Genomic DNA, 22,792 nt, shown 5'->3' with positions numbered 1-22,792 from the left:
TGGCGTGGGCCTTCCAAGTCGGCAAAAGGATAGAAGTTCAAATCTTTTTAGTCAAAGTACCTTGAGGATATTCCAGAAAATATAAACTTTTCTGCCCTCTGGTAAATTTGTTTGCAGTACGCTGTGATGTCCCTCAAGAAAAGTCTTTGTGACACAATCCGAAGAAATTTTAGGTTCACTTGTAGTCAGCTGTCTCATCCATTTTTTGTGATAAGAATGATGTGAAACTACTATATTGCTGCCCTTGACTGTACTTAAATTTTCCGCTGATAAAACCATGTTCTCTGTTCGTATTTTTAGGACATCCAGGCTGAGATCGATGCCCACAATGACATCTACAAGAGCGTCGACGGGAACAAGTCGAAGATGGTTAAAGCGCTGGGCAGCTCAGAGGAGGCCGTGTTCCTCCAGCACAGGCTGGATGACATGAATCAACGATGGAGCGACCTGAAGACCAAATCTGCCAACATCAGGTCAGTAAAAGCTCTCAACTTAACTTGTTAACTTTTGCTTTCTCGAGTCTTTTGGGTCATGGATGTCAGATTGCAGTTTTTTGCCTTTTTGCTGCTCTCAAACTTGGAAGAAAAAATATATCTTGGCATAAGGTCTCAAGGCAATGGTTCAAGTAGGTCTCAGCTTGAGTGTACTCCTTTTTTTAATCAGCTAGTGTGTCATAACATTGCAGAAGTTTTGATTAACTATTAAATGTAGTGCATTGGGAGATGTGCTATTTCCTGATCAGAAAATTTCCTTTTCCCCAACATGTGGAATTCTGGAGCCCAGGAAGTTGATAAATGAAAACAATCCAATCAGAAAATGCTTTCATTTAAAAATGAAATAACAATGTCAGTAAAATGGTCTGCATTTGGACCTGCTTTGTACTCAGTGAAAATCCTAAACACTGCGCCTTTAAACACAGTGTCCATAGTGTCTACTTTGATTATTTTACACAAATTACACCAGGCTTCTACACAGTAACTACATCAGGCGGGTCAGACTTAACTCAGTAATCTACTCATTCCAGAAACAAGCTCATTACAAATTTCCCACGTGTGGGACTAATAAAGGTTATCTTATCTTATCTTATCTTATCTTATCTTATCTTATCTTATCTTATCTTATCTTATCTTATCTTATCTTATCTTATCTTATCTTATCTTATCTTATCTTATCTTATCTTATCTTATCTTATCTTATCTTATCTTATTAATTCAGTCATTACTCTTATGCATCACAGCCTCCATCCCAGGCTGCTGCCAATGTTGTTTTCTTAAAATGCTTTAGAAATTTTGGAGGAGGAAGAACAATAGCTACTGCGTGATATTTTTATATGTGATGTGACCGTTTACAGCATCAAATACTGCAGAATAAAATGTCAGGTCGATGCAGGATAGCCACAAAACAGTGGTGCTGTCTGTTTGCATCGTGCCTCTCTCTGCGCTATTGACACTACGACAGAACATCCTGCAGCAACCAATTCATAGCTCGTTGAGCTTTTGTCATCCTATTTCTTTGTGATTGGTACTGCAGTTTCAGCGAAGTGAAGGTAGTTCTTTGACTGACTTGCAGCAGTCAGCCCAACTTTGGGCTGCTACACATGCAATCCCGAAGGCAAGAAGTTGAAGCTGATGAATATTCAAGAAATTTGTGCATGTTTTAAATTTGAAGTGTCCCATTTTGGGGGGAATTCAGGTGGTACTTTAATTTAAAAACAAAAAAGAGAGAGATGGATTGATTTTTCTGATTGCATGATTGAAATTGGTCTCAAGGTTGCTCCTATTGTAGTCATGATTTAAAAACATTCTTCGTATATGAAAATATTCATTTGCATACAGTATTTTAGGAAATATTCATTTGAGTTGTTTATAACAGCCTTACACTGCCTCCTGTTTTCTGCATGTCCATCGTGAAGCAGAGGGATGACGTATAGCACAAAAAATACCCGAGAGCAACCACGGTAGGACATAAACTTCACACACGTAGTGCCTCGTCAGCCACAACCTTGGCATAAATAAAAAAGATTGGTGATGAGTAGGGACGCGGACGGTGAAGAAAGTGAAGGCAGAAGTGAAGGTGACAGGGCCAGATGGAGATGTTCAAAGAGGAAGAGGGGAGGGTGAATAAAGCCATGCCAGGAGAACAAAGTGAGGTTGGGATATCAATACAAATTCATTTCATTCATTCATTTCATTTATTTATTCATTTTCAGGCACAACAAATACCTATATTGAACATAAAATACACAAAACAAAAAACAAAACTGATGAAATGATTCTGAATTTATAATGGTTTATTTTAGTGGGAGAAATGGGACTTAGTCAAGCTGAAGCATTGCACAGAAAGGATAGAACGGGGGAAATAGACAGCGAGAAAACTGTGTGTGTGTGTGTGTGTGTGTGCGTGTGCGTGCGTGTGTGTGCGTGCGCGTGTGTGTGCGTGCGTGTGGGAGATGGGATACGGTATGATGATTGCATGCAGGCCATTATGCCTTAATTGCAGTACATGTGTAATTAAGGCTAACTCGGTAAGTGGCATTAGGAGGTCTCTGTACACCGTGTTCAGATACATTTTGCCCAGAGGAGAAGAGAAAAATAAGTGATTATCAACACACATTGCACTCAAGCTGCCACCCACACCGTTAGCAGCCAACTGCATCCACCTTCTTCAAATAACGTCCACTCCAGAAGGCCAGCGACCTCTTTTTGAGTGGTTAGCAATCTGGTTTTTACAGGGTTTTGTAAGGATATGTCTTTTTACGTGTTGAAATACAGTCATAGCTAGAATGTAGCAGGAAGAATTCAAAAGTTGTTGAACCTTACTATGTGATTTAAACGCTATAATTTAGAGAATAACAAATTTGAGACCGTAATATGTGCGCATGTATAGAATAAAGTGTAAAGTAAGGAGTACAGTTTGAAAGGATTTACTGCGATACTGTCACAGGGATCTGGTGGTACTAGTTTAAGTGGATGCTTCATCTTGGCAGAGCACATCTGGAGGTGAGTGCTGAGCGCTGGTCTCGACTGCTGGGCCTTTTGGAGGAGCTGTGGAGGTGGATCTGCATGAAGGATGAGGAGCTGGCGAAGCAGATGCCCATCGGAGGAGATGTGCCCACTCTGCTGCAGCAGCAGAATCACTGCACGGTATGAATTGTTGCCACAGGCGATGTTCCTGCCACACTCTGAAAGATTTATCCATACCTTGTCCTTTCCTTATTGATTTTTCTTTAAGTTTTCAGAGAGAAGCTTCAAGAAAGTAACTTTTTTTTCCTAAAATAAACGTTCCTTCTGAACATTTTAAGCATTTGTAACCATACTCTCAGCTTGATATAGCCAGCCCCATGTTATCAAGCTTTTTTCCCCTTCTTAAAGCAAATGCCTCATTAGTTGTCCTCTCTCTCTTTCTGTGTGCGCAGATGGTTTCCTTGCGTTTGACTAACATCTCCCTCACTGTCCTAATCATTTTCTCCTGTTAGGGTACAGAGGGTTAAGATTTCTTTTATTTCGTGAAATTTGCTAATGTTATATCGTAGCAGCCTAACTCCTCCCTCCTTATCCTGAGCAGACGTCTAATTAACTAGAATAAAGATATTAAATTGCACAAGATGCGTTGTTGTTGTCATAAAGATAAACAAACGTGTTATTAAAAATATAACCGTGCTAACGATGATTGTTTTTCAAGCGTTAAGCCCAGCAGCCGTGTGGCTATGGTACATTTATTCGTTTCCAAATCCTGCATTGGTAGAGTTTTAAAGGCCAGGTTCGACATCATTGCCGTACAGTGAGTAGTGTCCTTTCTCGTGTTTTATCATTGCACTTATTGATGTTTTTACACTACACAGAATCAGTTTTTCTAACAAGCAGTCAATACCTTTATTGTGCTGACCCATTCGTACCTTTGCCATCAGTGCCGTTTGTCAGCAGTGTTCCCCACTGTATTATTTATTGTAACCACTGGTTATTGTGATAGTGCACCGGAGTGTAATTGCTTTCAGATAAATGACTCAGCCCGTGGCTACTGTTTACTCCGAGCCTGCCGGCCGCTCTTGACATCATAATGCGTTTCTCGGCATCCCGTTCGCCACACTATTATTTTGTTCCCCAAAACGCCTTGAGAGTAAACACGTGTGCAGTCATGTGTCACAGACGCAAGGATCACAGACACGCTGACAGATCAGCTGGCACACGCGCACACGGAGCTCAGTACTCCTGCGTTGCGACACCTTAGCATACGCGAAGCGCATTTGTATCTGAATGCCTTCTCTGATCTGCTACATCTTTGTGTAACTTTTCAATGAAGTTTGACAAACTATATTTTGAAATGTCATTTTGTAATTTTAGATGGCAATTTGTTAGATACAATACTGTTTGAGGCTAATGAAGCAATCATGCACATAGAAAAGAAAGGAGTTTCAATTTTGTGAAGCATTTCTGTAATAATTTGTAGAAAGAAATATGAAAGAGAGGGAAAAAATAAGACAAATTACACACGCACACATAATAAAGTGTGTAATACTTAAAGCACTAATTCCAAACTTCAAAAGAAAAAAATCATTAGAGCAATGTGCTCAGTGCTTTCCCTTTTTTGAAAGAAAATGGAGAAGGAAAAAAAAGACATAACTGATCGACCACAGAGACTAAGAGTGGGCTCTTCCAGTGGCACACAATCAATTTCTTGGCTGCTGTAATGTCTGCTAAATATAGTCTTTTAATGGCTTAATGAAGAGTCGTTACTCAGAAAGCAGAGCAGATTATGTAAAAACTATATATTATGGGAAAAGAGAGACACTCTTCCACACTTTGCCTGGTTGACAGTCCAAACTTGGAGCCTTTATGGGAATCTTGTTTCTGATTTTAATTGAGATGGGTTCATCAGAGTATGCTCTCAGTGATCTGAGATGAGGCTTGCTCCACGTGTCTGCTGAACACCTTACAGAGAGAAGAGAAAGGCATTACCCCAGCTGATCAGATGAGCTCCATTATATAAGCGATGAGTCTGAGAGCACACGCAGTAACCACAGAGTTTAATCTACCTTCATGTCCACTTCTACTTTCCTTTTCTCATTACCCTCTCTCAGCCCTTTTATCTCATTTTCTGTCATCCTTTGCTGTGGTTCCTGTCTCTAGCCTTTTTGTCTCTTTTCTTTACACTCCTCCTCTCTATTTCTTTCACATTTTCTCCTCTCTGCTTTCTCTTGTTCATCTCCAGGTATTCAGCTTTGAGAATACTCAAAAAAGGAAATAATGAAACTGGCGTGTTGAAAGTGCGGGAGTCTCACTTACCATTTTTTCCCTGTGTTATGTTTTTCCCTCACTTCCTCTGTGTTCTTAGTAGATTGGCCTGGAGGTCTTGGTGACCCTAAAAAGGATGAGGGGAGGTGGCTGAGCAGAACAAAAAGCTGGGGCTTTGAACATGTCATGCTCTATTACTTGCTTACACTGACAGACACACACTTGCAAGTCCCCTGTGCTCACACATACATACGCAGACACAGTTGGTGAGCAGTGCATGTACCAGCTGCTCTGCCGGAGAGATTGGGGGAATGTGCATGGATATAAATATATGGAAATTGGTGTCTCTGAGGTAGGGAAGGCTTAGAGTGAGGGTTTTTTTTCCATTCTCTTTTTGTTTTGGGAGACTTTGCGAGATAAAAGATGAAGGCTAAGCCACTTAGCCCAGCAGAGAGCAACGGATATTGCCGTTATTAAAGAATCGGAAGGAAGAAAAATATGAAAGAGCAGTGGTCCAAGCAGAAAGTGATAGACAGGAAGTGGCAAACAGAAGCAAAATTAAATGAGGAGAAAAGAGAAAGATGTTATGTACAGTAGATGAGAACCCAGGTTAGTGGAAGTAGGAAAAGTATACATAGTACATCTTTTTATATTCATAATATTTAGGTTTCCAACACATCAGCTGCATTCAGATCTAGCTCAACAAGCTGATTGTTGAAGTGCTGAAAGTGTGAGGCGACTGAGTGGGTATTGTCTGTGCTAACTTGAGTTACTTCTCCCGCCCTCCTCTGTGTATTGATCAGTGTCTGTGTTTTTCTCTTCTAAAATGGCCATAATAGCGTTTATTAATTGCACATTCAATTACCCAGTAAAAATGCCTTTGTTAGCATCAAGCCGATTAAACTCATCAGTCTCTTCTATTAAATTAGCAGCTTTTAGATCAAGGAGTGGGAACGAGGGACCAGAGGCTTTAACGGCATCTTTAACGACTCTTATCTTTCAGCAACAGTTGGTTTCTTGTCTGCATTGTTACGCAAGTTCAATCTGGTTCTTTCAAAAGCTCATTCGACTCATTCAGAATGAATACAGGCAACAGGCAATATACTTTAAATTTAGTTAAACCCCCCTTCCCCATATCTTCTAAATATGCTTAAGTAGCATACCATTACTCAAACTAAAGTGGGGAGAGTCTAATAATTTGCCACAGGACTCATCTTAATCATTGTGCCTGAATGATTGATTAGCACCATTTACTCTTGAATGGACAGGTAGTAAAGGAGAATGAAATGGATTTAAGTGCTGTGCTGGACTTTACCTCAGGGTGTCTTTGGAGACACAGGGCTTTTGTTAGAACTAACCACTGGGTTTTTTTCTGAGGAACTTTAAATTGTTTTTGTCTGCTTCATTTACACTTGCAGTTTAATGAAATTGCTAGACGTGTGTGTTGATGGTCTAAAGCACTGCTGGCAAAAACCAGCCCTTATCTGCTGGGGGTCCTATGGGTTTGTCCTGCAGTATTGAAACATTGGCCTCAAATCCTTTGGGTCCTGTCAGCTCCGGGGTGGGGCATCCTTAGATCCGGTATGTTTCAGCACATTCCATGGATGCAGATTTAGCTAGAATCAAAGGAATTTGCAATTGCAAACCAGGTCAACGCCATGGGTCCTTTATTGTCTCTTTTGTGCCAAAGGGCAGTGCCATGTGTATGCATGGTCTGCAGCAGTGATTAGGTGGATCAAGATGCTAGGATCCAGCAGAACATTGATCATCTAGGTACAATTTAAAGTTTTTCACTTCGCCTGTCATTTGGTTTTTAATGTGAAGTTGTTGTTTTTTTAACCATGGAAATAATTCTGTGATCATCCACCTCAGTTTTATTATGTGGTGTTTCAGACCTTTTGGGGTTGCTGAGCAGGTCAGTGTGTTCATTCTTTTTAAAAATGTACCAAATTTTTGGCCACTCTCATAGTGTTTGTGATCACTCTATGGGTTTACTTTGGTTTATTGGTCTAATGGCCGCTTCCCTCACTCACGTCAGAATCTCTGCCGACATCATATTGAGAGATCCGGTGAAAACACAACTTATACACTTGGAGTCAAATACAGATGTTTTTATTGGTTTAATTTGTCATGGAACATCAAGGGAACAGACTGCATCTGGCCACAAAGCTGCTTGTCAATTAATTACTTTTGAGCCTTTGAATATGATGCACTGTTAACCGTTAATGCAATACTTTATTGAACCGCAATACTTTTACTATTACTATTTAATATTTACTATTAAACCCCTTGAATTAAAGCTGAAAGTCTGCATTTTAATCTCGTCTTAATTGTGTAATTTAAAATCCACTGTTGGTTATGTCTAAAAACACAAGTTAATGTGTTTAAGTGCATATTTAAGCAATTATTATCACTACTATTAATGCACCAAACAGCGGACGGATTGCTACATAGATGGTTAGTATAGTCGAGCATTTATGAGCTGAAGAGAGAGGTTTGGGAGTTAATCAAAACCAAAACAGATTACTAAAAAGAGACTGCATATTTGGACTGTGTTAGGAGATGAATCCTCTAAATTAATGCTAATATTATTCTGGTAAGTGTGCAATAAACCTTTTAAAGGCTATGATAGCTTAAAGAAGCAAAGAAGTATATGAACAATGCTGCTGTTAGCAGTTATAATTATCGGTCACAGCAAACCTCATTAAGTACTGCAAAACTATGCTAAAGAAAGATGCAGTGACGATTCAAAAAACATAAAGGTTCTAAATTGACCTCAAACTTGTAAATTATTGCAGTTGCACTAACACAACAATGTAAAATATACATATGTTTTACATGGAAAAAAATTATATTTTTATTTCGGCAACTGCGAATTTGTCACATATAGGTTTCTTGTACATCCACAGGCATTTCACAGCCTGTGGGTATTGGTACTAAATTAACAATGGCCAAGGTTGGATGCATTAGTTAAGTGGAGCATTTGTTTTCAAACTACTAGCAGCTATCACTAGCTTTCAGCTATTCTGAGATAACAGCAAATGTTGGGAGGGCAAAGGAGCAATTAATTTTTTTTTCCAGTTGAATCACTCTGTGGCTCCTTTATGAACTGTGCAACTGTATGCAACTGTAAAATCTAATTTGGCCCAGACGACACAAGTTCAAATTCTGGCCTCAACTAAAAATAGTTTTTGCTAGAGAAAAATAAGAAGTCATCAGTATTGTGACTTTCTCCCCCTTCTCCCGCAGTGTGATTGAACCCTTATTGCAAAGGCGCCTGAAAATTCCTGCCTTGTGCCTCTCTTATGTTGAGAGATGGTATATTGTATAGTTTGTATATTGTATTGTTTGTATAGTCTGTATAGTTTTTCATATTTATATCCTGTTCATATCCTGTACATAGCTTGTACTCACTACAGCCTGTACATACTTATAGTTATAGAATATTCACAACATACTTCATACCGTGTACATTATAACATACCATAATAGACCCATTTCTGTAATATACTCACATATCTATATTATTGCTAATATATATTGTAATATATCTATATCACTAAAGAACTTCTGGATGGATGCAAACTGCATTTCGTTGCCCTGTACCTGTGCATGTGCAATGACAATAAAGTTGAATTCTATTCTATTCTATTCTATTCTATATTGTATCAGTCCTTTTTGGGAGGCTTATTTCTTCTAGAAGATGAGGGCTACGGTAATATTGTGGACGAGATAGCAGGGTTTTGAGAGCAGGAAGAGGGATGTTTGGCAGAGCTCTGAAAGAAGCTGTGTTGTGATGTTATCTCATTGGCGCCACAGCACAGGGCACTTAGTGATAAGAGTCTGCTGTGCTGCTACAGCCACAAACTACACTCTTACACAGACCTGGGCACAAGCACTTGCCCACAGACATAATCACACACTCACAGCCAAGGTCACGGTCACTCGTAGCTTCAAGGTAGATGCCAGAAGCATTGTGAAAGTGACAAGAGTCCCCTCTTGCTCTAGTCTCCATAAATCACAGCTCATATTCTGATGTGCCAGAGCCTGGAAATTGTTGAAAAAGAGCAAAGAGAAGACCTGTCCTGTTTTATCTTTGACTTAGATGTCTATGTCTCATCACTCAAAGGCTGTCTGGGATTTGCTTGGGGAAAAAGAGCTTTTTTTGTTAACTTAAAAGCGGCGTATGTGTTTGATATCCGCCTTTCAAAAAAGCGTGAAAAGTGTCTCCCTGTGTGAAACTCTGATAATGTGCGCGTGCTGAGGTTTCACTAAAAAGATTTGGTTGAGTGTTGGGTGAAAGTGTTTTGTGCCGTCACCTGCCTGAACTGTAAGGATACCCAGTGGCTGGATAACAGACGGCGAGGCTGTATCTAACAAAGAGGATTACTTGGCGCTGCTCACGTTGCAGATATTAAAGCCTTCTGTGGCTCATTTCTTTGGAGCCAGTTTACATTAGAAGATAATATTACATTTATTGTATTACTCAAACTATGCCTGTGTGACATGATTATTAATATGGGTATTATTATAGTAAATACGTCTGAGACGCAGAGTTCACTTTTGACCACAGTGGCCTTACTGCAGGCTGTTCTTGAGCTTTTGAGCCACATGATCTTTATCAACAGTTTTTTTTTTTTCCCAGCTTGTATTTGAATTTATTCTCACACACAGTGTAAGTAAACAGTGCAGCAACAACACAGCACTGCATTTCACTTCACAGAAGTGATATTACACAACAGACATGGCAAACAGAATACAGTATCTCAGAAATTATGAGTGTGTGAGAAATGAGATACATGTTCAAACAAGAGAAGGAGAAAAATCAAACGTTCAGTAAGAAATCGGTAGGCGTTATCTTAGAAGTGACTCGAAATTAATTCCTGACAATATAACCCCAATTCTTAAAAAGGTGAGACGCTGTGTGTTATGAAAGAAAACACCAGAAAAAATGATGTGCGCGTGTCATAAACACATTTTTAGCAGAATGTTTAAAGTGAAACATTAATACTTCGTTAAAAAAAAGGGGGGGGGGGGGGTTCATTTTGAAATTGATGGCTTGCAACATGTCTCAAAAAAGTTGGGACTGGGAGTTACCGAAGGTTAGAAAAGTAAATGTTCTATAAAGAAATGGAGGCAGGGACATTTTGCAACTAATTGGGTTAATTGTCATCAAAATAAAATGATTGGGTATAAAAAGAGCATCTTAAAGAGGCAGAGCTCCTCAGAAGTAAAGATCGGCAGAGGCTCAGCAATCTGCAAAAAAAACCCTGCAAATTTCAGAGTAATGATGTTCAACATAAAATAAAGAACACTTTGAATACCTCATCATCTATACAGCCTAATATTTAATGATTCAGAGAATTTAGAGAAATCTCTGTGCACAAGGGACAGTGCCTGCCTGCCTGTCCTGACCTTTCACCAACTGAAAACATTTGGCACATCATGAAATGCAAAAATAAGACAAAGAAGGCCCGGAACTGTAGAGCAGCTAGAATCCTGTATCGGCCAAGAATTGGACAACATTCATCTCACAGTATCGCCCCAGTAAAACGTTTTGCTCTCAGACTGTTGGCAGACCCTGTTGAAGCTTTCTTCATTTTCTCTGTCATTGTATGGTCTTTACTTTACAACATAAAGCGACTTGAGGCAACTGTTGAATTGAATAAACGTGTCACTGTTCCAACTTTTTTTTTGATGTTGCTTCCATCACATTCAAAATGAGTGGATATTTCTTAATTTTCTGAGGTTAAGTATTTGTTTTCTGTCTTCTATTGTGAATAACATGGGTTTATCAGACTTGCAAATATTTGCTGACGGATCTTTGGAGATGTTAAAAGTGTAATACATGAAGTCAAACTTCACATATCTATAAACAAGCCAGTTCTACAAATGGCTTCAACAAGCCATTTGCTGCTTTGATGCTGTATATATGTTGGTTCCTTCTACATCTGGCTGTAATCAGACTTCCCTGAATTATTCAACCAGGTGCAATTTGTTTCCACCAGGATGCTGTTCATCGACCTGAGCTGTTATCTGTGATTAACACATTACAAAACTGACATCGGAATATTTTACTGGCGTCACTCCGAGTAACATGCAACAAACTTTGAAAATAAACAGCCTCTTTACCCTCATTTCATTTCCTAATTTAAACCACCACTCTACATCTGACAGCAAAAACAAAAGGAAATATATGGAAAACTAATGGTGCTGGTATCAACTGGGAGTTGTCCTCGCTGCTCAGCTCCTCATCCTCTTTTTCTTATCTCTGCTCACACCCCTTTCCCTCTTCCTCAAGCCCCTCTCATTTACGTTCTATCTCTCAAGGTCCCCTCTCTGCGCTACCTGCCTATTATGCTTCCTCTGTGTGAACGGGGAGGAAATCATTGGAACGAAGCAAACCATTTATTAGCAGGGATGATCTAATTTGTGTTCAGCAGGATGCTTCATTTCAGGGTGAGAGTACATTTGTCTGCAGGAGGCTGTGTGAAATTGTCATTGCATTGGTCTAAATCCAACTTTTACAAGAACTTACTTCCAGAATTTAAATTTTTTATTTTTAAATGCTTCCACAGCAGCCGTGTGTGAACTGTGAAATAGAATTGAAAGAAGTGGTGAGAGGGTTAAGGTCACTCAGGAAATTATAGGCTAATTATGGCAAATCTTCACACAAATGTCTAAAAGGATGAAATTAGATTGTGATGACATTGTATAATGAAGGTCACACAGAAGGTGCGAGTTCAGGTATGTGCGTATATGGATGTAAGCTGCTGGAGTGGTGGGGTGTTCTCATACATATGGATTGGATAGTTTCTCTTCTAGGCGATTCTTATTGTTCTTGTCTTACGTCTTCAAATGTTGCCGGTAATACGATTGCACCCAAGCCAGCATCTTGTCGTCAATCTTTTGCATCTCATTTTTGCTGCAGTCGACTGTTTGATCAGTCTGATAAGTGTGAGACTTTATCAGAGCGGGTCAACCAGCTTCACAGTGTCTTCAACTACATCGCCTCTTCACAAAGCAATCACACACTCCGATAGGCAATGAAGTCCTTCGGGGTGTCACATGTATATTCAGACAAGAACAATTATGCCGTTACATACCGATCTCACCCCCTTTATGTAGTTCCATCGCCTGCCGTGCACTCTGCTGAGGCAGAACTCTTGACATAAGGTTAAGAGCATTTGTCAGATTGCTTCATGAACTAGAGCCTGGAGTGTGTGGTGCACTATGCTCATTTCAATATGAGCGGCGCTGTGAGAGGATGTGCAGGATGTGTGGTGTTACTAGCAAGCTCTATAATGATTATTCCTGCAGGGTTACAGTGACTCGCTTTATTCTGTGCCTTGCTCAGCTAATTTCACACAGACCCAGAGGAGAAGCCCAGTTTGACCCAGTACTCGCACTTCAATCGCTGCTCTGTTCTCAGAGCTTTCAATACCGCTGACACTCCTTACATAGCCTCTCTCTTACCTCTTGATTCCTTCTTAATAGGCAAAGACTGAGCAGGGAAACTGTTTTGTTGTGCTGCAATCACCTAATTAGCCATTGAATGTGTTGGTTATCTTGCCGATAGGCAGAACGTAAACATCTGCGTTTGTTCATTGGGCTGATGTGAGTGTTTTAATCACAAGAACTCTAAGAACTGGTTGATTAGTATGTATATTATTTCAAAAACTAGGACCTGCAAGAACTGTTTGAAAATTAAACTCAAACACTTTTTTAATATATAGATCATAACAAAGTTACAAAAAATTTGTGGTTGATATTAGTAACATTTTTATATACATCAAGTCCCCTCTAAGCCATTGCTCTGTGCTTTTCCCGCAGGCGCTACGGTCAGAACTGAAGGAGCGTGAGCACTTGGTAATCAGCACTTTGGACCAGGCGAGGACGTTTCTTGCTGATCAGCCCATTGAGGGTCCTGGAGAGCCACGCAAGAACCTGCAGCCAAAGACTGGTTTGTTCCTTTTCATTAAAAAAAAATATATCTCTAACAGAATATATAAACTTTCAGTCCTGGAAACAGGTTTGAAAAGATAATTGCAGCTTAAAAATACTGCACACCACTACCGAGTCCATTAAAGCCATGCCATGCAGTTTTTTCCACCTCCTGAGTAAATTGTGGTAAAATCAGAGCTCATAATGAGGCTTAGGCAGTTTTATCTTTTAGGTATAGTAAGTATCTGGAGATAATGACATAATGAAAAACTATTAGAAACTCACAGTTCTCTGTGTCTCTAGTTAGTCTAGTCTGTTTTCAACAGATTTTAAATCACTAATCGCCTATTTTTGTAATTCACATATCATTTTTTTCCCTTGTGCGATATGACAAAAATCTCATCGTCCTGACAATGATATAAATCACAAAAATGTAATATTTTCTGTAAATTCTGTGAATCTCGGGCAACTCGACTTGCATTTAGTTTTTCCATCTCGGCGTCCTTTACCTGGATTCGAGTGTTTTAACCAATGCATGAAACTATACATTTTTAGACACAAGTTGTAACGGCAACCATTTTCTTTCAAAGTTTGAGTCTAAGGTTTATTTTTTTAGCACCTGACGGCTCTTTTTTTTGCTTCTCTGCATACTCTTTCACGTGATTCAGTTTATTTTGAAAAGTCTCAACAGGATCTTGAGCTTTATTGTGAAAGGTTTACGTGGAAAACAAACAAGCGGACAGCGGAGCCACGCGATGGTTTTACCGTCATTGTTGCTAACGACAACACATAAAAACAGGCGCTTGTCCGTCCATAGTGTGATTATATTAAATATGAGTGAAAGAGAGAACTTTAATACATTAATATAGCCACTACAGTGACCATCAAAACGATGAAAAAATATTGCCGTAAACAGTTAATTTTGACGTTTGACGATAGACGTTTTTATATCGTCATCCGATATATATCGTTATATCGAACAGCCCTACCCTTACATGGCCAGAATCTTGTAGAAACATAATTTCCCACTCTAAAATTGTACTGTATGACAATAGTAGATGGGTAACAACAATGCATTGATTTTGGACGCAGCCCGTGGTAATAAACTGCAGACTGTAAACACTTAAAAAGACAAAATTGCTTTGTAAAGCCCTGTTTTGAAGCCATCCACAATTAATACTGCCACACCACTAAATTTAATGCAATTTAGGCTGTTGAGTTATCAAAAAAGATCACCCATATATACATTAGCTACACAAAAATGTCTTTGTTGAAGCAGTTTCCATGTTTGCTTCTGTTGTAAAGTTGGACCTTTGGCCCCTGAAAGAACTCTAGTTTTTGGCACCTATACCTTGTCTTCATTTTTCAGGCATAGTGACAGAAGGATAGCAGCAGCACTGAAAAGGAAGGTTGTTAACACTGTTGTGAAACCCTCTATGATGTATGGTTTGGAGATGGTAGGTCTGACTCAAAGAGAGGAGGTGGATGAAGATGAAAATGTTTGGGAGTGACCTGGAGGGACAGATTTAGTGTCACAGTATGTCAGTGGGACAGTGCCAGCTAAGCATTTTGGAGACAGTGTAAGCAAAGCAAGAGGAGATGGTTTGGACATGTGTAACGGGGGGGATAGTGCATACACTGGACAAAGGATGTGAAATATGGAGCTGGCGGTAAGGATGAGAAAGACCTCAGAGAAAGTTCTAGAGAAGGTAGTGATGGAGGACATGCAGAGGGTTGATGTGATGCAAAAGAGAGGGTGAGGTGGTTGCAGATGACGTGCTGTGGTGCCCCCGAACGCGAGCCACAATATAAAAAAAGGAGCTGGAAAAGGTTGCAGCTTGCATCCTACAAAGTCATTTGCTAAAGGTTTTTAGTTGGATTTAAGATACCTGGTGGTGCGGGTGTCTGGAAGGGCAGCATTCAAATCTGTGCAAAATCAAATATATGGATCCATCCGCTGTGATAACCTGATGTAAATGGGAGAACTGCCAGAAGAAACTTCTTCTTTTCTGCTGCACAAGGGTTTTGTTTTGGGTACCTTAACCTGTCATCAATCACAAGAATGTCTGCTTTTCAGCCAGTTTGAAGAACCAGAATCTAAGGTCTTATTTGCCTCACTTCTGAGGTTAAAATCATTCAAGCTGTTACCTCTGTTGAAGTTGGTATAAATAGACAAGGAGCTGGGCTTACAAATACACCAACTCATTCAGTATTCCCTCTCTGTCTCTTTTTGGGTGCAGCAGGGAAGTCTTCGTTAGGTCAGCATATTTCCCTTCTAACTAAACCCCTACTGTGTAAATAATTAAACCGACCCAAGGGAATGTGTAGGGGTGTGGCGAGACTTCAGAGCGCAGACGGATAGGCTTGTTGTCTGTGGTCTTTGATGCAGATATCAAAGTGTCATCTCATTGTATACAGTAAATAGATTTTTTTTAAAACGAGCTAATTTAAGATCAGAAGCTGTGCTTGTGGTGTAATGAGAGGATATTGAATGTGTCAGAGTAACACTCTGATAGTGTATTAGTATAGTAATGCTTTGTAAAGACAATCAAACGAGCTTACATTACTTTGCCTGTGTACATCATTCTTCTTTATAAACTACAGACACCATCAGTATCAGCAATGACATGAGGCTTCCTGCAGTGTCAGGCGTTTTTGTATGCCGGGAGCAAGATGAGAAAAAGCGAGATTGCAGAGGTGCAACAGGTGAAGATGGTAATTCAGTCACTACCCTGGAGATAAGACCTAAGAACTCCTGAGAGCTGCTCATCTTTTTTGCAGTTAAAATGATTATCTGGGGAGCAGTTTTCTCCTATACCTGCTCTTTCTTTTTTTTTTTTTATTCCCTCCTCTTCTCTAACCGCATCCTCAGATATGCCACAGTCGTCATGTCTTCTCACTTCTTAGACTTCTGTCATTTCTTAGACCCTCAGTCTCTCTCATTTTTTTTCCTGTCTTTCTCTTTGATCAAGCCTTGACTTTAGTTAAAGCTTCAGCGTCCTACCTTTTTTTCTTATTTTTCTGCCCTCCTGTTCTCCTTTGCTCCTCCATTCTCCTCGTGTTGAGTGTCGCTCATTTACCTAGTATGGGATCAAAGCTTTAACTGAAGAAGTGAGGACTCAAAAGCTGAATTCAGGGACAACAGTGAATAGTTCAGCAGGTCGTATTTGTGACTTGAATGCAGCTGAATTTGGCAGATAGTGTGTCAGAGAGCAGGTCAAGGCTGGCGAGAGTGATGGAGAAGAGGCGCGTGTGCAGTTTGGATTAGTTCAGGTTGTTACTGGAAAGAAGTTAGTAGACCTGAGACACAAAGGGACAAAAGAATTAGTTCTAAGGGTCAGAAAATTCTACATATCAGTTCTGACAAGACTGTAGTTTTTCTACCAGGCAGTACAAAGTCAGAAAGAGGATCGAAGGGCTGGGGTTTATATTGTCCTGGAGCTTGATTTGTCGATGGGTGTCAGGTTTGCAGATGAGTCATAGAAGGGTCAGACTTAGACATGAAAGATGTGCAACTACTGAAGGAATGTGCAATAAAAGAAAAAATGATCACAAAGGGCTTATTCAGCTGTATAATTATAGTAAAATTTGCAGATAAATGGCTCGTAGTTCTTCAGAATCTTCTGCCACATCATGTTAGGAAGAGAAAAGAAGAGACTTTAATAAAAATTTATACAGGTCTCTTCAGTGTTTTTGTTGTAGAAGTACGTATTTAGAGAACAATAATTAAATGTTGAAGATGGTAAAGGTTGTTTTTAGGAAGCTCTAGCACTGAAATGTCACAAGCATGTGTATTTTTGCAAGTGAAGCAGTGTGGGGGAGCCTGTTTGCAGCGCTGGAAAGAAGTCAAGGACTGTGAAATAAAAGAAAAGATCCGGTTCAGTGCAAGGATGTGAACACATTACAAATGCATTTCTATCATTTCTTCCATTTTATAGAAGTAGTCTTGAAATAAATGCCTTTCATTACCATATTGTGAAGAAATAACTGAACAAAATATGAAATAATAATGAAGGCCATGAGCATTTCTCCACAAAATGGCGTGCTTCTTTATTTCCCGTATTTTCTTTTTTTTATCTTTCAGATCTCACACCAGAGGAGAAGGCCCGAGGTTTGGCCCGGGCTATCCGAAAGCAATCTGGTGAAGTGAGGGAGCGGTGGGAGCGTCTGAAAGGGCACGTGGGCGGTTGGCAGAGTCAGATGGAGCGAGCCTTGGAGCGACTCCAAGAGCTGCAGAGCTCCATGGACCAGCTTGACCTGCGGCTGACTCGGGCAGAGGAGGCCAAAGCTACCTGGCAGCCTGTGGGCGATCTGCTGATCGACTCTCTGCAGGATCACATCGATAGAACCACGGTGAGTCAGAGGGTCAGATTTTTGCTAATGCACCATAACCATCCCTCTTATACTGTCAGATATGCTCAGTTTGAGTGCTGTTTAACAAATCTTGTTGTTTTCTGTTATAAAATCTTTGAAAATCCTGATTTAAAAAAAGAAGAAGAAATGTTTGATGCTTCACATGGTTTCCCTGGTTCTTTATTTACTTTGTGTGTGTGTGTGTTTTTTTTAAAGAAAGTGCTACTTCATTTGAGGATATATTCAGTATAGTCTTGTTTGTTTACACATCATATTTGAGGATGTCTCGTTTTGCCAAGGAGAACCGGCCGAGAAACAAGCAACAAATTTAATTTAACAAGCAAGAGAAATGAGAGCATCTTCTTGTAAACTGTAAACAACAAATGAAAGAGTCGAGAAGCGGAGGACAAAAGGGCACTGAAAATAGCCAAGTCACGATTCACAGCCTGCATGAGGAAATTCAGCTGTTGCACTCATTTCTCTCTCTGCTGCACCTCAGATCTTAATCACCTGAGGTACAGCCAGTCCGGGCACTCGTATTTCTTTATATCCGTGTCATTTAGCGATCCACTTTAGATTAAATGGTCTATTGATAGATTAGATTGCAACCAGAGCAGCACTTGTCTCTAATATGGGAGACGGGTAGGACAGTACACGGAGGAGACTTTTTAAATGCAAATTTTAAAGCTGAAGCTGCAAACTTCATCTCCTGTTAGATTTTAGGTGGTCAAACAAGAAAGGGATAAACAAACAGCAGTCAGCAGTTTGGACTAAAGCATATTTATTTTAGGCTAATCTCACAACTATAATACAAATACGCTATCATCTTTTTCCCAGGCCTTCAGAGAGGAGATTGCCCCGTTGCGTCAGGACGTTCGAATTGTCAATGAGCTTTCTGCTGAGCTGACACCATTGGACATTCAGCTGTCATCCACAGCCTCGAGACAGCTGGACCAGCTCAACATGAGGTGGAAACTTTTGCAGGTACTTTAAATCCCCCTGAAACAGCTACAGATTTCGGAGCAGGAGTAGGGTTTTTTGTGTGTGTGTGTGTGTGTGTGTGCGCGCGCATTTTTTCCTCTATATTTTGTCACAGTTGTCTAAATGACTTCAAAGGAGACTGCGCTGTCTCGATGTTTTTGTTTTTTGTGTCTCCCTCGCTTTTTTTCACTGTATACCAATTTTACTTTGTCAGCTGAACACACGGGGATTTGGAGCCGTCCCTCTCCCTGTTTACTTGTTTTAGTTGAACGCAGCTTTATGTTCAGTGCGACACTTTGTCACTACACATCACTGGCCACTATTCTCGCAGCGCACCGGTCATATCCTTGGCTCTCTGCACGCTTGATAGTCACAGCTAGACAGTCACGAGTGTTTCTCAGAGTTGAACATGTCTCAGACCTCGAGGAGAAGTCGTGAAAAAGTCTCTTAACAAGTTATTACAAGGAGATAGAGGAGTGGGTTTTGAGCATGAGCGCTGGAGTTGTGTTGATATCCTTTAGACAAGTTTCAGTCATTTTTGTATTCTAATTGGGGATTTTTAAACTTAAAGGTGCACTGTTAGTCAGTTTTTAATCTCTAGATTGCTATGCCAAAGTAGCTTTTCTGTCATGTCTCTTAGATTTAGGGTCCTTGGCATTGATACCCAGTGATGCTTGAGATCTGCAGTGGTAGAGTGCGGTGGGACTTGACCTAAGCGGCTAAGAATGGCAGGAGACAGGTGCTGTCCAGTGTAGCGAGTGATTTATTCAACATTTTGTGATCAAACCATATTTACAAAAAGAAGAAGAAGAAGCTCAACTCCATAGTTAACTCAGTTCAAATAAACATAACTGAACTTAAATCAGTGGAAATTAAGGTCAAACTGCACACAGCTACACTGACCTGGTCCTTTCCCCCCTGAACACCTGCATTCATCTGCTTAAATAGTCCACTCGCCCCTGGACTATTCCATTCAGTAGGTAAGATGAACATTATCATACTCAAACCTATACTGCTACTCTTTACTAGCAATAAAATCGCTACGGTGTAATCAATACATATTGCACCAATAAATCCATTTCTGTATAAACACAGTCTAAAATTCTCCGACTTCTTCACCTGGTCTCTTCCTGTGACCTCAGATTAGCTATAAACTATTAGCTATAAAGCTATAAATACAGGAAGTAAAGCTATAATTTCCTCCTTTTGTTCCTGGAACACAGGTAAGTAAGGTGAGTTCAAACTACACCAATTAACAGTTGAAATAAATAACATGTTAACTTGACAAACTTGTCAGAATTGATTTAAACCAAGATGTTATTGTACATAATCTGTAAAAGTGCAAAACATAAACAATAGTAGATGTTTGCCTATTGCAGACTACATATGAAATATGGTTAAATCAAAACAAGAATGTTAACTAAGAATATGGACAAATGGTGTTCTCACCCACTTTGTCACATAGAGGAACTGAATACAGGTTAGATGCTCAGCTGTGGACATGAGACAGATGTAGAGTTTTTTTCCAGTGCAATGTTTTTGAAGCTTCCTTTATAATTGAGGCACACAGTGTGGTTGCATTATTCGGGAATTTAAGCAGGAAAAGAAATGTGGCCCCCCTTCCCCGCTCAGCAAAACTGGTTAGCTGTGCTAATTTGTAGCCCTGTGATATTTTTTTTTTTCCAGTGCACTGCACAGATACCCACTAACAGTCTTGTTGCCTGGAATATGACTATAATTTAGATTGTGAGTCAGAGAAGGGCTTAGTTTCATTCTGTCTCTCTCTGTTGTCCGCTCTTTTCATTTCTTTCAGTCTGCAGGACGGCTTCAGCTTCACTAATAAGCCAGATCTGGCTGTGTAGTTTGATGGTTTGGTTTTCATTTCCAGACAGCTACCATCTTCCTTGCTGCGGGAGAGTGAGGATAATAGTCACTAAGTGGCCAAAAAAGAAACTGAGCTACTGGTCTTTCTGTACCCATTTCCAGGATCCCTCTGTGATCTGGCTGACTTAATACCCGAGGCTCATGTGTGAATGTGCGAGTCTCAGTATTATAGGCTGCCAATACTGTCCAGCTAGTCAGAATGATGGAGCAAAGCAAATCATGTGCGGCAGGGCACAGGTGCAGTGCCTGAGAGGTCAATACACGGCTCTCAAAGGAGCGCGGGAGTAAGAGTCTGAGTGATTGATAACTTAAATGCTTTTCACACAAGTTTTTTTTTATTTTTTGTAAGCAAGCTGAAGTAGTAGTAGAGATAATAACATGGAGTAAACAGCAGTGTTTTAGCATTGATTTTGAAAGTATATACGATTTTATGTTAACACACAAATAGGCACAGTGTGATTCTGGTGCTATGTTACGTTTCTGATCTTTGCAGGAGCATGTTTCTGATCGCCCCATATTGATATATATTTGTTGTTTTTGTGGGATTAGCTCAAAAGTAGAGATTTAGGAAACTTAGTGTTCTTGTGTGCTGCCTGATTTAGCTTCTTATGTGTTTCCCCGTTGAGTTTCTCTCTTCATTTTTCAATTTAAAAAAAAAACTTCCATTAATTCTCTGTTTCCCATTACGGTCACATATACCATCAAAGTTGAGAATGCACATGGCACACTTCCATGAAATCTGGATAATGGGTTTCCCTCTGGCCCCAGCACCATGTGTCTACACTAGATGGTGGATTTGTGACCTGCAAGTCTATTTTGGTCCACAGTTACCTGTAATTGTCACTGCAGTGATTTGCTATGGGCTTTGAGCTCATTGTGTGCGAGCGTACAGCCGTACTGTGATTGACTGCATCCGGTGTAGATACTTATTAGCTGACACGTGCATGTAAGCACTCAGTTACCTGCTGTTTGTGGGTTTGACATGTGCTCAGCTAATTGAAGCTGCTTTATAATTTCCAGACAATGCTAAATGTCCTGAAATTGACACCAAGTGCCTGTGAGTCGAGTCAAGACGTGATACTGTGTATATGTATACCTCTATTGGAAATAAAATTTCTTGAGTTGGGGTCTTACAGAAAATCCACTTGTAACTTAATTGCACTGAAATTGAATTCTTTCCAACCATGACGCCAAGTCTAGCCACTGTAAAGTTCTGTCTGTGCGAGCAGAGCCTGCCAGCCCACAGCTGACTGTCTCTTCCTTGTGTGTGTGTGTGTGTGTGTGTGTGTGTGTGTGTGTGTGTGTGTGTGTGGTCATCATACAGGTGGCAGTGGATGACAGACTGAAGCTCCTTCAAGAAGCCCACAGAGACTTTGGCCCCTCCTCCCAACATTTCCTCTCCAGTGAGTACCGAGCCTATTACTTCTCTAAGGAAATTATAGATTTGGGGTGACTTGGTTTGATTCCACTCAGTTACACAGTTTCACATCGTCCAATTTCTCTCCCATGCCCCGTCTTTTCATCCTCAGCCATATGCTTCGCCGTCGCGGATGCTCAGTGGACGCGTGCACGCGCATACACATAGCGTGCAGACGTGCCACTTAACTCGTGAATAATGCAAGGCTTAATTACAGCTCTGCACTGACTCCTTCCTCTCCCTCCCTCTTTAGAGTGGTCATTAGCAGAGCATAGAGAGTTAGAGACAAAGCTGGAGAGAAAAGACAAATGCAGAAGCGTGAACATTAAACAGAGCAGCCAGACTCCGGCTCCCTGCGCCTCTGTCGCGCTCTCCCTCACTCTCTGACTTTCGTCATTTTCTATAATCATACAGCCATTAGTGTTCTCCCCGTTCCACCTGATTTGCTTTGCTGGCTGTCAGACACGGAGACAAAATGGACGGTGTGCGATTCAGAGCAGGTGGCATGCTCAGCCGGCATGCTGTGTCACCAACAGACACGAGTTTACAAAGTAAGCGCTGCTGAGAGCTCAGCAACTGCACCCAGACAAAACACCACTCTGTCTCTTCTTTCATCTTCCTGGCACTATGACACTATCTTCTCCATCACACATTCGCTCTCATTACACTAGTAGCTTAATATTCCCCGAGGGATCAATAAAGTAGTGCGTTCTTATCGTCCCCTATCCATCTCGTATATCTCCCAATCTCGCCTAATCTCTTTCTCTTACTGTCTTTTCATCTTTATATCGGAGTGTAGAGCTGTGTCAAGGAGGAGGGAAAGTGGGAGGGCGATAAATCAAGCAGCATTTCTGCTTATTGCTTTTGAGAACATCTCAAGAGTTATATTTGTCTGGTTTTAACACTTTATCAGCTTGTCATTTTTAAGATTTCCCTTGCTTGTCTGTGTTTTTTGTCTTGTTTTGTGCCCCCCGTTTTTTCT

The 22,792-nt window shown here is 40.4% G+C and overlaps 1 protein-coding gene across 7 annotated transcripts in view; it reads left to right on the top strand.

The window, feature by feature from the left end:
- The window catches only part of utrn (utrophin), a 198,788-nt gene that overhangs the window by 119,458 nt on the left and 56,538 nt on the right, over positions 1 to 22,792 (top strand). For all 7 annotated transcript variants that reach the window (XM_085372086.1, XM_085372084.1, XM_085372082.1 and 4 more), the window contains 6 exons: positions 301 to 473; positions 2,987 to 3,143; positions 13,065 to 13,194; positions 17,260 to 17,528; positions 18,366 to 18,512; positions 21,718 to 21,796. In XM_085372086.1, coding sequence (XP_085228212.1) covers positions 301 to 473; positions 2,987 to 3,143; positions 13,065 to 13,194; positions 17,260 to 17,528; positions 18,366 to 18,512; positions 21,718 to 21,796 — 955 coding nt within the window. The remainder of the gene's footprint in view (positions 1 to 300; positions 474 to 2,986; positions 3,144 to 13,064; positions 13,195 to 17,259; positions 17,529 to 18,365; positions 18,513 to 21,717; positions 21,797 to 22,792) is intronic.

Source organism: Diplotaxodon limnothrissa, linkage group LG15 (genome assembly GCF_057381915.1).
Source record: "Diplotaxodon limnothrissa isolate DT_005_m linkage group LG15, D_limnothrissa_male_GT1.1, whole genome shotgun sequence".
NCBI lineage: Eukaryota > Metazoa > Chordata > Actinopteri > Cichliformes > Cichlidae > Diplotaxodon > Diplotaxodon limnothrissa.
The sequence above is the reverse complement of the archived record's forward strand: the minus strand, read 5'-3'. Positions and strand labels throughout refer to the sequence as shown.